General features: G+C 43.3%; 1 protein-coding gene across 50 annotated transcripts in view; it reads left to right on the forward strand.

Annotated features, from left to right (window-relative positions):
- SFI1 (SFI1 centrin binding protein) overlaps positions 1–19,390 on the forward strand; it is a 93,602-nt gene that overhangs the window by 36,658 nt on the left and 37,554 nt on the right. For 46 of the 50 annotated variants that reach the window (XR_014825938.1, XR_014825941.1, XR_014825942.1 and 43 more), the window contains 4 exons: positions 1,578–1,672; positions 5,523–5,640; positions 9,151–9,253; positions 18,930–19,086. Coding sequence is in view for 12 of the 50 variants with exons in the window: in XM_084993762.1 (XP_084849888.1) it covers positions 1,578–1,672; positions 5,523–5,640; positions 9,151–9,253; positions 18,930–19,086 (473 nt within the window). In the remaining 38 variants the exon portion in view is untranslated. The remainder of the gene's footprint in view (positions 1–1,577; positions 1,673–5,522; positions 5,641–9,150; positions 9,254–18,929; positions 19,087–19,390) is intronic. The other 4 variants (XM_084993769.1, XM_084993768.1, XM_084993771.1 and 1 more) reach the window with 1 other exon arrangement.

The raw sequence follows: 19,390 nt of genomic DNA on the forward strand, positions 1-19,390 counted from the left end.
TTCCTTTCATTCCATTAATGTGATGCATCACATTGATTGAATTTGTGAATATTGAACCATCCTTGCAGGAAGAGTTTTGAATCATTTTCTGTTTTTCTTCAAATTCTTAGAGTAAGCAAGATCAAAGTCCTGAGTTACAGCCAGGCACACAATATGCACATGAGCACTTATACACAGAGACACCCCTCTTACACAGATAACCGTTATGTATTGATCATGGTCATGATTTGAATAGATTTTTCTTGTTGACTCTCACTTTTTTTTTTTTTTTTTTTTTTTTTTTTTGGTCTTTTTGCCTTTTCTAGGGCCGTTCACTCGGCATGTGGAGGTTCCCAGGCTAGGGGTCTAATGGGAGCTGTAGCTGCTGGCCTACACCACAGCCACAGCAATGCGGAATCCGAGCCGCGTCTGCGACCTACACCACAGCTCTCGGCAACACTGGACCCTTAACCCACTGAGCAAGGCCAGGGATCAAACCCGCAACCTCATGGTTCCTAGTTGGATTCATTAACCACTGCGGCACGACAGGAACTCCTTGTTGACTCTCACTTATATATAATTTCTCATTTTGTTTTTTAAAATAATAAAGTTGTTTAAATTTATATTGATTATGAGAGAAAATATATGTCCAATGTAGAACACTAGGAAAATAGAAAAAATTCTTAATCTTTGACATTTATATTCCCAGGGATAAATGGAGGAAGGAGTAAAAATTGGAAATTATATCAAGTACACATTTTTATACCTTTAAAAGTAAAACTTAATATGTCTTATATATTGTCTTTTGTTTTCTCTTTTTAGGGCCGCACCCACGGCATGTGGAGGTTCCCAGGCTAGGGGTCAAATTGGAGCTGTGGCCGCTGGCCTACATCACAGCTCACAGAAATGCCAGATCCTTAACCCACTGAACAAGGCCAGGGATCGAACCTTCATCCTCATGGATACTAGTCAGATTCATTTCTGCTGAGCCATGACAGGAGCTCTCACATTGTCTTTTTCAAATGGTATTCACTCTCATTATAATCACATCTTTATTTAGGTTCTTTGGGGCAGGATTTCTGATTCATGAGTATTTCAGATAAAATGTAGACAACATTGAATTGTTCTAATAAGCTGGAAGAGTATGAAATCAGGTCTTCAGAAATGGGATAGTGAAGATATGGAGGGACTGACAGTTTTAATGTGTATAAGGTCTGTATTGAGAAGGAAAAGACAAAGGAGAACATTGACCATGTTTTAGTGCAAAGCAGAAGTCTTGTTTTACAGAGGGTGGATGATTAAGATATGATTGTAAATCTGCTTTGTCACAGCTTTGTGGATGCTGAAGGTGAACTTATTCTTAGATAATTCACACTGTTTTTTCCTTAGAGGTAATACAAGGTGTGGAGCGTGACTCTCTGTCAGGGAGGATAGGTTTCACTGTCATTGTAGTAAATAAGGTTTTAGCGTAGGATATAGGTTGGCTTTATTTGTGTTAGAAGCATCCATGTCAATGTCTCCCGAGTACTAAAGGGTCTGGGTCTGTCGAGTTAGGTGTTTTCTTTTAAAGAAATGCTTTTTCCTTTTTGGCTCCTTAGATATTACCTCTACAACTTGACGTTCCAGACCTGGAAGGCCTATGTGCATCAGCAGCAGGAGATGAGAAACAAGTACATGAGAGCTGAGGATCATGGTGAGAAAAGGAAGTTTTCTCCAAAGAGAATGCTTCCATTTATTTTGTTCCTTTATTGAGGCCTTATTTTTTTAGAGCAGTTGTAGTCTCACAGCAATTGCCCATGTACCACCTAGCCCCTACATACACAGCCTCTCTGCTGTTAATATCCCCCATCAGAGTGGTGTGTTTGTTACAGCCGATGAACCTACTTTTTTTTTCTTTTTACAGCTGTACCTGCAGCATATGGAAGTGCCCAGGCCAGGGGTGAAATTGGAGCTGCAGCTGAGGCCTACACTGTAGCTTGCGGCAATGATGGATCTTTAACCCATGAATGAGGCCAGGGATCGAATATATATCCTCACAGATAAAATGTTGGGTCCTTAACACACTAGCCACAACGGGAACTCTCGGATGAACCTACATTGACACGTGGTCATCACTGCAGAACCATAGTTGACATTAGGGTCTTTTTTCTTTTTGTTTTCCTTTTCATGGCCACACCTGTGGCATATGGAAGTTCCCAGCCTAGGAGTCAAATCGGAGCTGTAGCTGCAAGCCTACGCCATGGTCACAGAAAGCCAGAACTGAGCTGTATTTGTGACCTACACTGAAGCTTTCAGCAACGTTGGTTCCTTAACCCACTGAGTGAGGCCAGGGATCGGACCCGCATCCTCATGGATACTAGTCAGGTCTATTTCTGCTGAGCTATAATGGGAACTCCTAGAACAAACTTTTTTTTTTTTTTTTTTTGCTTTTCAGGGTCACACCCACAGCATATGGAAGTTCCCAGGCTGGGGTTGAATTGGAGCTACAGCTGCCAGCCTACACCACAGCCACAGCAATGCCAGATCCAAGCTGCATCTGCAACCTATGCCACAGCTCATGGCAGTGCCAGATCCTTAACGCACTGAGCAAGGCCAGGGATCAAACCTGCAACCTCATGGTTCCTAGTCAGATTCGTTTCTTGCCATGCCATGGCAGGAACTCCCCTAATGCAAACATTTTTAATTTTAATAGTCTAGCTGATTAATTTTCTAATTTCATGAATGCTGCCTTTGGTGTTTTGTCTAAAAGGTTATCACCATGGTCGTCTCGGTTTTCTCTTATGTTATCGTCTAGGGGTTTTATGGTTTTGGGTTTAACATTTAGGTGTGTGATCTGTTTTGAGTTTTGTTTGTTTGTTTGTTTGCTTGCTTTTTAGGGCCACATCTGTGGCATTTGGAAGTTCTCAGGCTTGGGGTTGACTCGGAGCTATAGCTGCTGGCCCACGCCACAACCACAGCAACACTGGATCTGAGCTGCGTCTGCGACCTACACCACAGCTCACAGCAACACCAGATCCTTAATCCACTATGCTGGACCAGGGATCAAACCTGCATACTTGTGCTGCAGAGATGCCACCAATTCTTTTGCACCACAGCGGGAACTTGTAACATGTATAGCTTTTATTGCTTTTGTCTTGTCTTAGCTAGAATTTCTAACATAATGTTGAAAAGGAGTGGTGAGAGGGGTCATCCTTGCCTTGTCTTTGATTTCAGTGGGAAAGCTTTGAGTTTCTCACCATTAAGTATGATGCTGGCTTTTTGTAGATACTCTTTTTATCAAGTTGAGGAAGATCCCCACTTCTAGTTTATTAAGAACCCACATTTAGCTTTGTGGAAATTTTTGTGAAGGATGAGTACATTGTCTCTTGAGAGAAAGTAATGCTAAGTCAAAGGGAAGATGTTCAATTCCCTTTTCTGATTCCTGGAACTTGCGATCTCTGAGCAGGAACTTTTTTTTTTTTGTCTTTTTGCCATTTCTAGGGCCGCTCCTGCAGCATATGGAGGTTCCCAGGCTAGGGGTCTAATCAGAGCTATAGCCACCGGCCTATGCCAGAGACACAGCAATGCGGGATCCGAGCTGCGTCTGCGACCTACACCACAGCTCACGGCAATGCCAGATCCTTAACCCACTGAGCAAGGCCAGGGATCGAACCCACAACCTCATGGTTCCTTGTCAGATTCGTTAACCACTGAACCACAATGGGAAGTCCCCTCTGAGCAGGAACTTCTATATGATCACACGCCTGTGGTTTTCTCCATGTGGTGAGGGTTCGGCTCCTGTATCTCACTTAAACCTGGTTTATGTGAACCTGCTGTTCCCGCCCTGCTGGTGCAGTGTGCTGGCTCTGTTTCTCCCAGCACTAAGGGCTGTCGTCTGTCTCCGTGTGTCTGGTCATAGTGCTTACTTCCAATCTTTTTTGTCCAGGTTTCCCTTTAGTTCTGGCCCATGTCTGGTTTCTCTGCCAGTTGAACCCAGAAACCCCGTGGGAGTCTTAAGGGAAAAAGGCACTGAGTTTCAAAATGACAAGGCAGTCTGACATAGCGGCTGCCTCGCAGCCATTCCGCATGAATGCCCTGCAGGCACCTCACAAGTAGTACAGCTTGTCAGCTACCATCAATTAGACCTGCTCCTCCTACTTTCCCCACTAAGCGAAAAGCCAGAAGCCTTACTTGGAATAACATCATGCCTCCTGGCATTCAGCTATCTTATCTTATGGATCTCTGCATTATGGCTTGCATTTGTCTTTTCTTTGCCACTGCCTGAGATTAAGCCTCATCTTTTCCCCAGAGTGTTATAAGTACCTCTTCTTTCATCTTACATTTATTTTCCCCTTTTCATAGATAATCTCATTTACTCTTTGCACATGGACCTCTAAGGGAGGCACCACTTTGTAGATGGGGAATTTGTGTGAGGTTACTCAGCTCAGTGACAGGGGCAATATTGTCTTATTCAGGAGACAACTCTAAACCACGCCACCATACTACTCGTCCTTGTTGCCTGAGATGTACTGATTTCTGAGATCTGGGGGGAGCCCAAGGAGCTACATAGTAAATTCTTTTTCATATTTTTTTCTGTTTTTGGCCACCCTATGGCAGATGGAGTTTCCTGGCCAGGGATCAGATCCGAATCACACTGGTGCCAACATCGAATCCTTTAACCCATTGTGCTGGGCTGGGGATCGAACCTGTGTTCTAGTGCTGCTGAGACTCTGATGATCCCGTTGCACCACAGTGGGAACGCCTCTTTTTCATATTTTGTCTTGTCAGTAACTACGAAATACAAAGTATGGGTTTAGTCCTCCTGACCACATTTTGGAGAATATCCTAATAACATTTTACATGATTTTATTTTCTCATTTGTGTTCTAAAAAAAAAAAAAAAGAAATGTACTTTGTCAGTGATGACTTTCATAATGAAAATCAATTCACCATAAAGGGAGACCTGTGGACCTTTGCACCTCCTATATCTAGAAAATTCTCTTTCCTCTGGAGTCATTACTCATCCTTTTTATTCTGTTTCTGAAACAGATACAGATAGTATCCTTTTGCCTCACTATTCTACTTTATTATAATTATTTCAAACAGCAATTTCTACAACATGACTTCTTTATGTTATGGAAATTTAAAATATCTACAAAATTGAAAGAATAATGAACTTCCTTGTACCCATCACCCACCTTCCAGCAATAACTGACTCACACTAGTCTAGTTATATCCATATCCCCATTCATTTCTCTGCTTTCTGTGTTAATTCATGTGTAAATATTGCAAAATAAGAAAAGTGTTTTTTAAAATGAAGGATTTCTGAGTAGTGCAGTCTATTGATTTTCTTTTAAATGTTTTTTTAAATGTCATCACTTACATAACCGTTCTTCACATCTTGCCTCATTAGCTTTGTAGAGCTTCACAACTTTTCCAACAGAGGGCACTTGAAGACCAGAAGAATGTAGATATTCAAAGGAGGGCTGAGGCTGACAGCCTTTGAGCTTTTATAATACTCCACCTCCCCCAACCCCTTTTTGAAAATCTCTTTGGTGCATCCAGATGCAAAGCATAAGATGCGACGGGCCTGGAAGTCCTGGTTGATCTACTTGGTTTTTCGTAAGACCAAACTTCAGATGCAGACCACTGCCCTCGAATTTAGGCAGCACCGTGTTCTCTGGTGAGTGCATGCCCTATAGATTAGCAGCATTCATTCTGCCTTAGCATTGCTTCATGCTGCTGTAAAGCCACCATAAAAATCCACCTTAAAACCATGTTTTGAATTTAATTGATACCCAGTAAATCTTTATTGGTAACTCATTCAACATTAAAATCTGGTTTTCACAAAATCATAAGTAACTGAGTACTTATTATGTTTTAAACCCTGTGTTAAGTTTCTGTGTGTTAATTAATTAATTTATTTTTGACCGTGCCTGAGGCATGTGAAGTTTCCAGGCCAGAGTCAAACCCGAACTACTGCAAGGACAGTGCTGGGTCCTTAACCTGCTGTGCCACTAGGGAACTCCCATGTGTGTTAATTTTTTAATGTAAAGTGTCTCACCTAATCCTTACCATATACTATAAAATAAGTACCATTATTGTACAGATTAAGATATATGAGCTCAGGCAAGTTACTCAACCTTTCTGAGACTTACTGTATAAGTTGTAACTAGCAAAACTAGGACTCACCTACCCATCTTCCTGCTGCCAAAGCTCATGCTGTTAACTGCTGTCCTGTGATGCATCTCAGCAGCATTGTCCACACATTGGCAGGACTTGAGTCAGTTCACTTTGAAAGCCAGATGCGTGTAATGGTGAACTGCTTTATGATAGGACTGATTCCACTGTGCGCTGTCCCCTGTGGTCCTCTGGTGTTGTGAATGGCAGCATATTAAAAGATCATTTTCTGCCTGGAAGGGCTGGGCCTTGTATACAACATGGGTAAGAGCAAAGGCTTTGCAGCTGGACTGACCTGTTCCAAAAAGTATTATTGGGTTATTTCACCTCCAAACCTCCTTTCCCTCATCTGTGAAATAGGCACACCATTAAGTATCTTTTCAGGGTTGTCATGGGAAATTAATAAGGTAATGTCTAAATCTAGAACATCAGTGGACATAAAGAAGTTACTTAAAATAAAAGTTTTAGGGAGTTCCCGTCGTGGCGCAATGGTTAACGAATCTGACAAGGAACCATGAGGTTGTGGGTTCGATCCCTGGCCTTGCTCAGTGGGTTAAGGATCCGGCATTACTGTGAGCTGTGGTGTAGGTAGGTTACAGATGTGGCTTGGATCCCGCATTTCTGTGGCTCTGGTGTAGGCCGGTGGCTACAGCTCCGATTCGACCCCTAGTCTGGAAACCTCCATATGCCGTGGGAGTGGTCCTAGAAATGGCAAAAAGACAAAAAAAAAAAAAAAAAAAAAAAAAAAAGGTTTTGGAATTCCCTGGTGGCTCAGTAGGTTAAGGATCCAGTGTTGTCACTACAGCTGCTCTGGTTACTGCCATAGCATGAGTTTGACCCCTGGCCCAGGAATTTCCATGTGCCAGGGGTGCAGCCAAAAAAAATAAAACATTTTAAGTTATTTAAAATTTATCGAGCAAATATTTTTAAATGCTTAGTAAGTATGCAGTTCTATTGGAGACTATGTAGATATTTCTACATAATTTTATTTATTCATTGTACAGTTATTGAGGGCTTAAAGTGTTCTTAGGTTCTATTTTGGATATTGGGGTACATTCAGGGAACTTGCAATTCCCTAAGTGCTTGAAAAGATAATAATGCCAGATAGACAGATTTTGGAGTGATACAACTCAGTATGGCTTAAGTTAGGAGAAAAGAGGAATTTTACTTGTTTTTTTTTTTTTTGTTGTTGTTGTTGTTGTTGCTATTTCTTGGGCCGCTCCCGCGGCATATGGAGGTTCCCAGGCTAGTGGTCGAATCGGAGCTGTAGCCACCGGCCTACACCAGAGCCACAGCAACGCGGGGTCCAAGCCGCGTCTGCAACCTACACCACAGCTCACGGCAACGCCGGATCGTTAACCCACTGAGCAAGGGCAGGGACCGAACCCTCAACCTCATGGTTCCTAGTCGGATTCGTTAACCACTGCGCCACGACGGGAACTCCCAGAAAAGAGGAATTTTAGTGAGTTAAAATGACCAGGGATAGTGAATCTTTCTGTAAAGCAAACTCTTATTTCCACATTACTGCTTTCCTGCAGCAAATTAGAAAATAGGAAGGAAACCAAGATTGGAATGAAACCTGGCCAAGACAGAAGGAAGGGAAGGGGCCCATCATGACTGGAAATCTAAAAGCTACTGTTTTTGCAGTTTATTCTGTGAAATTTTCTGATTTTTTCAATGTCGGCAATGATTCCTCCCCCCCACCCCCGGTCTTTTTAAGGCCATACCTGCGGCATATGGAAATTCCTGGGTTCAGGGTTGAATTGGAGCTGCAGCAGTCAGCCTATACCAGCAACGCCAGATCCTTAACTCACTGAGCAAGGCCAGGGATCAACCCTGCATCGTCATGAATACTAGTCAGGTTCTTAACCCACTGAGCCACAATGGGAACCCCCCCCCCTTTTTTTTTAGGGCCAACCTGTGGCATATGGAGGTTCCCAAGCTGGGGGTCAAATTGAAGCTACAGCTGCCAGCCTATGTGACAGCCACATCAGATCCGAGCTGCGTGTGCAACCTACACCACAGCTCACTGCAACACTGGATCCTTAACCCACTGAGCAAGACCAGGGATCGAACCTCCAACCTCATAGTTCCTAGTCTGATTTGTTAACTACTGCGCCATGACAGGAACTCCGGGAACTCCTTTTTTTAAAAAAAAAAAAAAACAACAACACAAAACCTGCATAGGTCACAGGTTCAACCCCTGGCCTGGGAATTTCTGCATGTCATGGGTGTGGCCAATTTTTTTTTTTTTTTTTGGTCTTTTTGCCATTTCTTGGGCCGCTCCCCGTGGCATATGGAGGTTCCCAGGCTAGGGGTCAAATCGGAGCTGTAGCTGCTGGCCTATGCCAGAGCCACAGCAACTTGGCATCCGAGCCAAGTCTGCAGCCTACACCACAGCTCGTGGCAATGCTGGATCCTTAACCCACTGAGCAAGGCCGAGGATCGAACCTGCAACCTCATGGTTCCTAGTCGGATTTGTTAACGACTGAGCCACTACGGGAACTCCCCAATTTTTTTTTATTTTAAAAAATTAAAATAGAAGGAGTTCCTACTATGACGCAACAAGATCATGGCGTCTTTGGAGCACTGGGACACAGGTTCCCAATCCCTGATCTGGCACAGTGGGTTAAGGATCTGGTCTTGCTGCAGCTGCCACATAGGTTGTAACTTTGACAGATCTGATCCCTGGTCTGGGAGCTATATATGCCATGGGGTGGACCAAGAAAAAAAAAAGGAAAAAAGCAAAAACCTGCATAGGCCAAGGAAATCATGTATATAGTGTTGGAGGCTGGGTCTGACCTAAGGAACCATCAGTTTCCAACCCTTAAATGGCAGCTCTATGGCTGTTTCTTGGTTGTCTTTTCCAGCAGTGGATCTAACTGATGTCATTCTGCAGGTGGCACAATGGGGAGAAGGACTGGAGCTGAGGGTCTGAGGTTTGGCCCTCATTGTCTTCTCTTCTGGTTGGCCTTGTTCTGACTGGTTCCATGTTGGATTTGCTCTTTGACAGGGTGTGGTGGAGTGAGTGGAGGCGGCAACTGGGACAGGTTCGCCTGGGCCATGCACTCCAGGCCTCGGCTGTGAAGCACAGAGTTCAGAGCCTCCAACTGCAGGTGAGTCCAGCAGACTAAAGTGTTGGTGTCCTCTGTCCTCGGGTGCCACACCCACAGAGGGTGGAGCTGGACTCCCAAGCAGAAGGCTGACTATCTGCTCTAGCCTGTCTGCTGGGCCCTCCCTCCAGCTCAAGGGGCTGAAGAGGGGTGGGAGGCAGAAGCAACATGGAAAACTGGACTCTTCAGCAGACAGAGGCCACTGGTAGGAATATGTTAGCTCTGATTGCCAGAGGTTTTCAGAGAGCTTCTGCTAAATGTGGAGCTCAAAAGGGATTTATGAATTAATTATAAGTAGGTTTAAAGAAATAGTGGTACGTTCTTTATTTCCTCATTATACTTTCCTACAGCAATTTAGAAGATAATGAGGGTAGAAAAGAAACTAAGACTGAAAGGAAAGTCTGGCTTTTTTATACAGTTTTGGTTATCTCTCTTTTTTAATTGTTTGTTTGGCCACACCAGTGGCATGTGGAAGTTTCCAGGCCAAGGATCAAGTGCATGCCACAGCAGTGACCATGCCAGATCGTTAACCTACTGAGCCATCAGGAAACTCTAATTTTATCTCTTAAGAGTTCCTTTTGGGAAAGCTGATAGCTTTCAGTCAGTTATAAAGGCCTAATATCTGTACCAAAAGTATGCTGCGGTGAAGCTCTCTTATAGCCTTTGGTAGACTCTGGATTTCTATATCTTTTTAGTGGCTCCTGGGTACTTATAGGGCTGCCAAGTTAGTTATAGAGGGTAAAACGAAGAAGAGAAAAAGAAGTGCCTGTTACCATATGTAGGAGTAATGTGATATTTTGCATCGTCCATGGAACTATATGCAATACATAGAGGTCACATACAAACAGTATAGCTCAAGAGTCGGCAGACTTGCCCACAGGTCAGATTTGGCCAGCTGCCTATTGTAAATAAAATCTTATTAGGACACAATTACACCCATTCATTTACATATTGTCTAAGCTGCAGTCAGGTTACAACGGCAGAGTTGAATAGTTGCAACAGAGACCATATGGCCTGCAAAGCCTAAAACAGTTATCTGACAATCTAAGAAAAAATTTACTGAGCTCTGAACTCATGAGGTTTTCTGAAGCAATGGCCAGGAAGTAGACATAGTTCTTGTCAGTGATAATAACAGGAACAGCAAGAGCAGCAGTAGTACTTACTGTGGTCTTACTGACCATCCTAGGTGCTGCACTAAGTGCTTTACATGTGTCATCTCAATAAATTTTCAGATTTTTTTTTTCTTTTTTTTGGCCGCCCCATGGCATATGGAGTTCCCAGGCCAGGGATCAGCTCTGAGCTGTAGTTGTGACCTATTCCACAGCTATGGCAACACTGAATCCTTTAACCCATGGTGCCAGGCTGGGGATCAAACCTGCATCCTGATGTTGCAGAGATGCTGCCAATCCCATTGTGCCACAGCAGGACCTCTTCATTTTTTTTAAATCCCATATTGTTATAGGTGAAATAATTCAATCAAGTGTCATGCATCTAGCAAAGGGCGGAGCCAGTATTTAAACCCAAGCAGCCTGAAACATGCAGAGCCATTCTTTTAACTGTCATGCTGTCTTGTCCTCAATAGACTTTACTCTCAGGAGGAGGAAGGAACCGATGAGTGTGAAAATGCCTGAAGGATATAAACATGATGAGGCTGGTTTCCTGTCACTGATGGACTCCAGCTTTGTAAGCACCCTTCTCTTTCAGAGAGTCACTTTGAGAGCCTATGAACTCCTTCTACTGATGCTGCCATTGCTCAGAACACTTTTAGAGTTCCTAACAGTTGCCTTTGAAGCCTTTAACAACAGATTTGATTGAATATTTTTAGTGATGGCAGGTTTTCATGGTTCGAGGTTGGATTTAACTTAGAAGACAGCCAAAAGTTGTTCAGAATCCAATCCAATGAAAAATGTGAGCAGTCAGTATGATATTGACATGACCAAAAGCTATATGTTTTGAAACTCGCAGATTTCAAGTAAGGTGAAGATTATAAATAAGATCCTCGTGTTGGGAGTTCCCTGGTGGTCTAATGGTTAGGATTCAACAGTTTCACTGCTGCAGCCTGGTTCAGTCCCTGGTCTGGGAACTGGGATTCCACCTCAAGCCACTGTATGCAATGGCAAAAAAAATAATAATAATAATCCTTGTATCTGATAAGTACCATATAATTTACTAAGAACTTAAATTTTTGGGTTTTTTTTTTTTTTTTGTCTTATAGAGCCATACTCATGGCATATGGGAGTTCCCAGGCTAGGGGTAGAATCAGAGCTGTAGCTGCTGGCCTGCATCACAGCCACAGCCACACAGGATCTGAGACATGACTGTGACCTACACCACAGCAACGCCAGATCCTTAACCCATTGAGCAAGACCATGAATCGAACCGAGTCCACATGAATATTGGTCAGTTTCATTACTACTGAGACACAGTGGGAACTACAAGAACTTAAATTTTAAGTCATTTCTCTTAATCCAGGCAAGGCAGATATCATGAGATATGAGAAATTTTTTAAAGTTAAATTTATAGGAGTTACCTTCATGGATCAGTAGAAACGAATCTGACTAGCATCCATGAAAACACAGCTTTGACCCCTGCCTTGCTCACTGGGTTAAGGATCTGGCGTTGCCGTGAGCTGTGGTATAGGTTGCAGATGCAGCTCGGATCTTGCATTGCTGTGGCTGTGGTATAAGCTGGCAGGTACAGCTCCAACTCAACCCCTAGCCTGGGAACCTCCATGTGCCGCAGGTGCGGCCCTAAAAAGACAAAAATAAATAAATAAATAAATTTATGGGACTTCCCGTTGTGGCTCAGTGGGTAAAGAGCCCAACATAGTGTGAGGATGCTGTTTTGATCCCTGGCCTCACTCAGTGGGTTAACTATCCAGCATTGCCACAAACTATGGTATAGGCCCACAGCTGCAGCTAATTAACCCCTAGCCCAGGGAACTTGCATATGCCACAGGTTTGGGCCTGAAAAAGAAAAAACAGTTAAATGTAAATACTGAAAACAAATATTACATATGAAACATTTATTACAAATACTAGCAGATATCCAAGTTCTCAGCATGCAGACTTAAAAGTGCTACTAGCATTTTCCATCCTTGCCCTAGAATGTAATGTAATTTAATGTAATTCACTGATCAAGCCCTCCCCTTCCTTCCACCACTTCTCCTCCTTAAAGATAAACCCAGCCCTGATACCGAAGGCATCCTTCTCTTGTATTCATTTTCACTTTAAAAATGTGTGCAGATACATACACGTAAAGAATCAATGTTCTGGCTTTGTGTCTGTTGGGAAATTTAGGGTGTCATGCTGATCTCGGAGAGACAGCAGTGAGTGATGGCTTGGAGAGAGAGCTTAATTTTCTGCTCAGGAATTGAACCTGGGCAGCCTGGATGAAAACCAGGAGTCCTAGCTACTAGATAAGCTAGAGGCTAAAAGTAGAATTGCCCTGATTTTTGCCCTCTGTTGAAAGCAAGCATGTTTCAAGGAGGCAAAGATTATAAAAACAGGTATTAGAGTCCCAGTACAACATGTGGGAGAGCACACAGAGTAGTAGTTTATTTAAGTCAGAAGCAAAGAAGTAAGACACACCCTAAAGAGGAGTGCAGGTTCGGGCTTACCACTCAAATGAGGTGGGTGTCAGGGGAGTGATTTAAATCACTTATATAGGACAGTTTTTCAAGGTTTCTGTTTACCTTTAGCCAATTACCTTGTTTTAATTCTCACACCTGCCTGGACATGGGACCCTCCCCAACATGCATGCCCCATCTTTTGACAAAGATGGATTCCAAAGCAAAGGGTGCCGCAAAGGTATCAGGACTTATGGCCTGGTGCCCCCTCCCTTTCCGACCCCAGGAATCTTACTCGCATGTGTAATTGGGGAGCTCTCCTTGACCCCAGGAGTGATTGAATGGTCATCTTTCTTAGGTGGAAAATGAAACAAGGCCTAAAAGGACACAGGGCTCATCCATAACAAGCCCACGTCATGGATGAGTTCCCAAAGACAAAGGTAGCCCCAAGGCCACAGACTACATGGCTCAGCAAAATGACCCCTGTCTCTATTAAAAAAAAAACCAAGCACTTCCTTGTGGTGGGGGAACCCAAGTCTCACCTGCACAGAGCTACCGACTACTCTGTTGGTCAACAAACTCCACTTGCAATCTCCTTGCTCCATTCTCTTCCTCCTTCTTCCCCACCATTCTTACAATCTTATCTCTCTACTCCAGCTGAGCTCACTTCCTTCTACTAACCTTTTCCTTGAAGTGTCAGAGAATCTAGACCCAGTTTACTTGGCCTAACAAGTCCCAGCTATTCGTAGCCCAGGTCTCTCTCTACCTCCTACCTCAACACTGCATATTTACTTTAGAGCTTCTTCTTTTTTCTTTTTTAAATACAACAATGTATTTTTGAGGTTTATCCATGTTGATACATAGAGATCTATTAACTGTATAATGTGTATTAGTAAGGATTAGTTTATCTGCTTCCTGCTACTGAACTGTTCTTGCTACTTTTGTGCAGTTAGAAACAATGTTGCAGAAAGCATTTTTTGTTTGTTTGTTTTTTAGGGGCACACTCACAGCATATGAAAGTTCCCCGGGCAAGGGATCAAATCAAAGCTGTAGCTGCTGGCCACAGTAGCCACAGCAACTCGGGAGCCGAGCTGCACCTGTGACCTGCACCACAGCTCAGGGCAATGCTGGATCCCCAGCCCACTGAGCAAGGCCAGGGATCGAACCCACATCCTCATGGATACTAGTTGGATTCATTTCCACTGTGCCATAATGGGAATTTCCAGAAAGCATTCTTAAACACCCATCCTTGTGCAAAAATTTAAGGGTTTCTCTGGTCTGGTTTCTGTAAGTAAAGCTGTTGGATCTTTGGGTATTTATCTCATCCTTAACAGCATAGCCCATTTGCTCTCCAGTGCTGTACCAAATTACATGTTAAGATTTCAGTTCGTATTTCTTTTGGCCTCATCAGCGCTTTGCATTGCCAGACTTGGTCATTTTTCACCAGTTTGAAAGGTGTAAAGTGGTAATTGTTGCTGAGGTCATTCGTTGTTCACTGATTCCTAGTGAAGCCCAGCCTCTTTTCAGATGCTTGTTTGCCTGTGGGGTTTCTGTTTTTTGAGCTTGTTTATTGCATCCCTCACTCTTTTTTCTATTGGGTTATTAGGCTTTTTCTTACTGCTCTGTGGACATTGCTGTAGATTCTGCTTACTAACTTTTTGATTGTTAGTGTATGTTGCAGGTACTTTCAGCCTACAGGTTTTTTTGTTTGTTTTTTTGCTTTGTTTATGGTACCTTTAAAAAATATAGCATGCTGTTAATTTCAGTGTAGCCTAATCTTTTATTTTATGGTTTGGTCTTTAATCCATCTTGGGTTTAGTTTTATAAATTGTGTGAAACAGGGTCTTAGTTTGTCCTTTTCCTTATGATTAATTAATTACTGCAGCCCTGTTTACTGATTAGTCAAACCTCTATCTTTTTTCTATCGAGTGTTAGTATACCTCTGTTACAGAGCAAGATCCCATTTGTTCATGGGTCCATTCTGGGCTCTCTGTTTCATTAGTCTGCTTGTCTGTCTCTGAGCCAAAACCATACTGTTTTAATTATGATTTGATGAAGGAGGTAAGAAATAGCAAAGGTTCTCTAGTCAGGCTGCCCAAGTGGAAGTTCTGCACCATCACCTACTAGCTTTGTGCCTCTGAATAAGTTATGTAATCTCCCTGTATCTTAGATGTCTTATCTGTAAGATAAGTGGTACCTACCTCATAGGATTGTTGATGATTGAGCAATGACACATATAATATGCTTAGAGCAGTGCTTGGAGTACGGAAATACTCAGTAGACGTTTATTACTGCTCTTGATCTTACTATATAGCTCTTAAGTCTTCATTATGGAAAGACATCTTTTTCTTCTTTTTTTTGTCTTGGCTATTCTTCTTTACTCCTTCTTATTAATTTTAGGATCAACTTGTCGAGTTCTATAACAAAGCCTACTAGAGTTTTTATTATAATATATTTCTAACACTTTTTACACTAGATTGGAGAAAACTGTCATGTTTATGATACTGAGTCATCCCATCCATGGACTTGATGTAGCTCGTGATATACTGATGAATGTGAAAGGGAGGGCAGGAAGGAGTAGGCCCTGAAGTAACAGGCAGTTGTAGCCTGTAAAGGCTTTGGCTCTTGTTCCAGGGGAGGGGGAAGATCCTGGCTTTGAGTGGAGGGTGATGTGGTCAGTCACACCTTCCTCCTGACAGGATTCCTCTGGTTCATTGTGTGCTGCCTTTTGCCGAAGAAAGGGATGGAGAGATAGGAGTGTGTGTGTTCTTATATTTTCAAGAAGAAACAGTAGAAAAATAAACCAGGAGTTCCTGTTGTAGCTCAGTGTGTCAAGAACCCAACATAGTCTCCATGAGGATGTGGGTTTGATCCCCGGCCTCGCTCAGTGGGTTAAGAATCCAGCATTGCTATGAGCTGTGGTGTGGGCCACAAATGCAGCTTAAATCCAGCGTTGACATGGCTGTGGTGTAGGCCAGCAGCTGTAGCTCTGATTTGACCCCTAGCCTGGGAACTTCCATATGCCACCAGTGTGGCCCTAAATAGAAAAAGGAAAGAAAAACCAAAAACTAATGAAAATTGGTTACCTATAGGGGGAAGGGAAGGGACAGTGTGGATACAAAGTACTTCTGTGAATTTAGTTTGTTACATAGTTTTAAATTTGGAACTATATAAATATCTTATATAATTGAAAAACTTATATTTTAAAAATTCCTATAATTTTAAAGTACCCCATAACAAACTTACATCAAGTTCGTAGCAGTGACCACACAGAGAAAGCAATTACTTCACATAACTTTATATTTTTTTTTTTTTGTCTTTTTAGGGCTGTACCCGCAGCATATGGAGGTTCCCCGGCTAGGGGTAGAATCAGAGCTGTAGCCACCGGCCTATACCACAGCCACAGCAGCGCCAGATACTTAACCCACTGAGCGAGGCCAGGGATCAAACCCACAACCTCGTGGTTCCTAGTTGGATTTGTTTCTGCTGCGCCACGACGGGAATTCCAGTGCAAGAGTTTTAGAATTAGAAAATCACTGTTTTGCCACCCCAGAAGAAATGGACCAGGGCAGCAATTTCCCATTGGAAAGACTATGGGGAAATAAATGTAAGGGAGGGATCAGACTGATGCTATCTGAAGCCACTGAATAGGCTTGATGTCACTACCACTATGGCAGCCAAGCCAAGCACTATGTGAGGTAACAGGAGGTGCACTTGAAATGTGTTCTTGCCTCAAATTTGAACATGACTCCAACCAAGCCTAACATGAATCCATCAGTTCATTGGAAATATGGGGATCAGAGGGAGGTGTTAAAGATGCCTGGAGCTGCGCCTGCCAGGTGAAAACATGGGAACACAACAGGAACAGAGGGGAGGGCCAGGTGTCCTGGGGGCAAGATAAGGCAGGCGTGATGGGCTGCGTCAGATGCTTCTGGCAGGCCTGGGAAGGTGAGGACTGAGATCTGACCTTTGGATTGAGCAACGTGGAAGTCCTAGATGCCCTCGATAAGAGCTCGTTCAGTGAGTGCAGTGGGGAGAGGGTTTAAGAAAACCTGCTTGGGAGAAGAAAAATTAGGAAGCAGCTCTTTGGAGGAGTTTGGAAAGAAAAGGAAAGCACTTGAATGTTAGCTGGGTGTCAAAGTGTGGTCTAGAGTTGTTGGTTTGAGGATCGCTGATTTTATTCTCTTTAGGAAGTATTTGTGTGACAATGATCTTTTACCCCCAACTTTTTTTTTTTTTTTTTTTTTTTTTGCTTTTTAGGGCTGCACCCCCAGCATATGGAGGTTCCCAGGCTAGGGGTCAAATTGGAGCTACAGCTGCTGGCCTACACCACAGCCATAGCAACACAGGATCCAAGCCGAGTCTTCCACCTACACCACAGCTCACGGCAACGCCAGATCCTTAACCCATTGAGCGAGGCCAGGAATGGAACCCACAGTCTCATCATTCCTAATCGGATTTGTTTCCGCTGCACCACGATGGGAACTCCCCCCCCCAACCCCACCTTTTTAATTTTGGCAAGTACCAAATCATGGAAAATGTGGATACTGGGTTCTTTTCACTAGTTTAACTCATTGTTAACAGCTTGCTACATTTGCTTTCTCTCAAGTATATCAGTGTATTTCTTATATTTTCTGAGTTGCTTTAAAGTTGCAAACACTGGAGTTCTCTTTTGGTATAGTGGGCTAAGGCTCTGGCATTGTCACTGCAGTGGCTCCGATTCAATCCCTGGCCTGGAAACTTCTGCATGACAAGGGCACGGCCAAAAAATAAAGTTGCAGACATAAAATTTACCCTCAATACTTTAGCTCATATCTCCTAAAAATAAGGATGTTCTCCTATGTAGCTATAATATCACTGTCATATCTAAGAAATTTATATTGATATAGTAATGCCTGAAATACAGTTCATATTTCAGCTGTGTATTGTTGCTCTTTTAGTCACAGGTCTATGGTCCAGTCAGACGTCACCCATTGCTTTTGGTTGCCACACCCCAAAGGGATTTGGGGGGGGGGGATAAGAGAAATAGGGTTGTGATGATTGTTGTACAACTATAAATGTAATAAAATTCATTGAGTAAAACAAACAACAACAACAAAAAAAACAGTATTAGACCCAAACTCAAAAAGGAAAAAAGTGAGCAAGAGAAATAATAGCACATTTGAATACTGATTTTTAAAAAATCTACCAGAGAGTGAGAACTGATGATGCACAAAGGAGTGGGGGGACTTGCCAGAGTGATAGACTTGAGGTGGTGAGAGAAGATGGGCTGTATCCATAGCAAGGGTGACCTTTGATGGGGGCATGGACCGTTTATCCAGAGCAGTAGGAGAGAAGGCAGAGCCTGTGGGCAGGTGGATAAATATGGATCTGGGGAAAATTGTCTTTAGATGCTCTTATTTTCTTGGTGCAATAGGAAGAGAGAGGAAGGAAAGAGGTATTATAGGTGTAAGAAAAGAAGGTGTGAAGTCATCTGTGACAGCCATGCGTATTACTGGGCGTGTACAAAGACTTTCTCAAGGGTGCGTATTTGTGGATTGTCTTAAGGGAATCCTTTTGCAGACCCTCAATTTCCGTAGGTGCACTTCCTGGCAATTTGCATGCCTGAGAAAGGGCCTCTTGACAATATGCTTCCTCCCACTTTGGAAGAAAAAGCAAACCCTCACCTGTCCCAAATCTGAATTAATGATTAGCACCCCTTGGGTTGTCCCTGCATCTTGTCTACTCATTGATTTTATTTGTTATTCCTCTTTTTTCTTCTTTTTTTTGGGGGTGGGGTGGGGATGGGGAAGCTGTGCTTCCAACATGCAGAAGTTCCCGGGCCAGAGATCAAACCTGACCCACAGCAGTGACAACACTGCATCCTTAACTGCTAGGCCACCAGAGACCTCCTTCTTAATCCAGGAAAGAAATTATTTCTGGAAACAGAATGCCTTTCTTCAAGACCCTTTCACCCCAATCCTCATCACTTAACGGTGCCACCTGGGGCTCACCACTTCCTTGTTTCTAATTGTAGCTTTTCCAGTGTGCCTCCATTTCTCTCCTCCCTCACCTGTACTTCCCCTCTGCTTTCCTGCTGCTCTTAATCATTGTCTTTGCTGTGCTTTCCAGGCATGGTCACGGTGGCGGGAACAGCTCCTTCATGTCTGGAGGGAGAGACAGAAGGTGGTCTCTGCAGTTCAACACCACCAGTGCCGGCAGAAGTGGAGATTCCTGAAGGCCTGGCTTGAGTACCTGCATGTGCGCAGAGTGAAGAGACAGCGGAACAGTGAGTGGGAAGTCCTGGGCTCTGGGGACAGAGGGTCAGTCACAATTCCCATTCTCCTGCCGCCAGTGGTGCTAATTTAATGTGATTACTGTGATTAATGTGATACACATAAAATTTTGTACCTTGCTTTTTTCCCCACACAACTGATTGATACTTTCCTGTGTCTTTAAGTGTTCTTCATACTTTTTTTTTTTTTTTTGCCTTTTTGCCTTTTCTAGGGCTGCTCCAGTGGCAAATGGAGGTTTCCAGGCCAGGGGTCCAATCGGAGCTGTAGCTGCCAGCCTACACCAGAGCTACAGCAACA

Source organism: Sus scrofa, chromosome 14, assembly GCF_054392235.1.
Source record: "Sus scrofa isolate SSC_HxYL_T2T_F1_AM1 chromosome 14, Sscrofa_HxYL_maternal_Yorkshire_Landrace_v2.0, whole genome shotgun sequence".
Lineage (NCBI taxonomy): Eukaryota > Metazoa > Chordata > Mammalia > Artiodactyla > Suidae > Sus > Sus scrofa.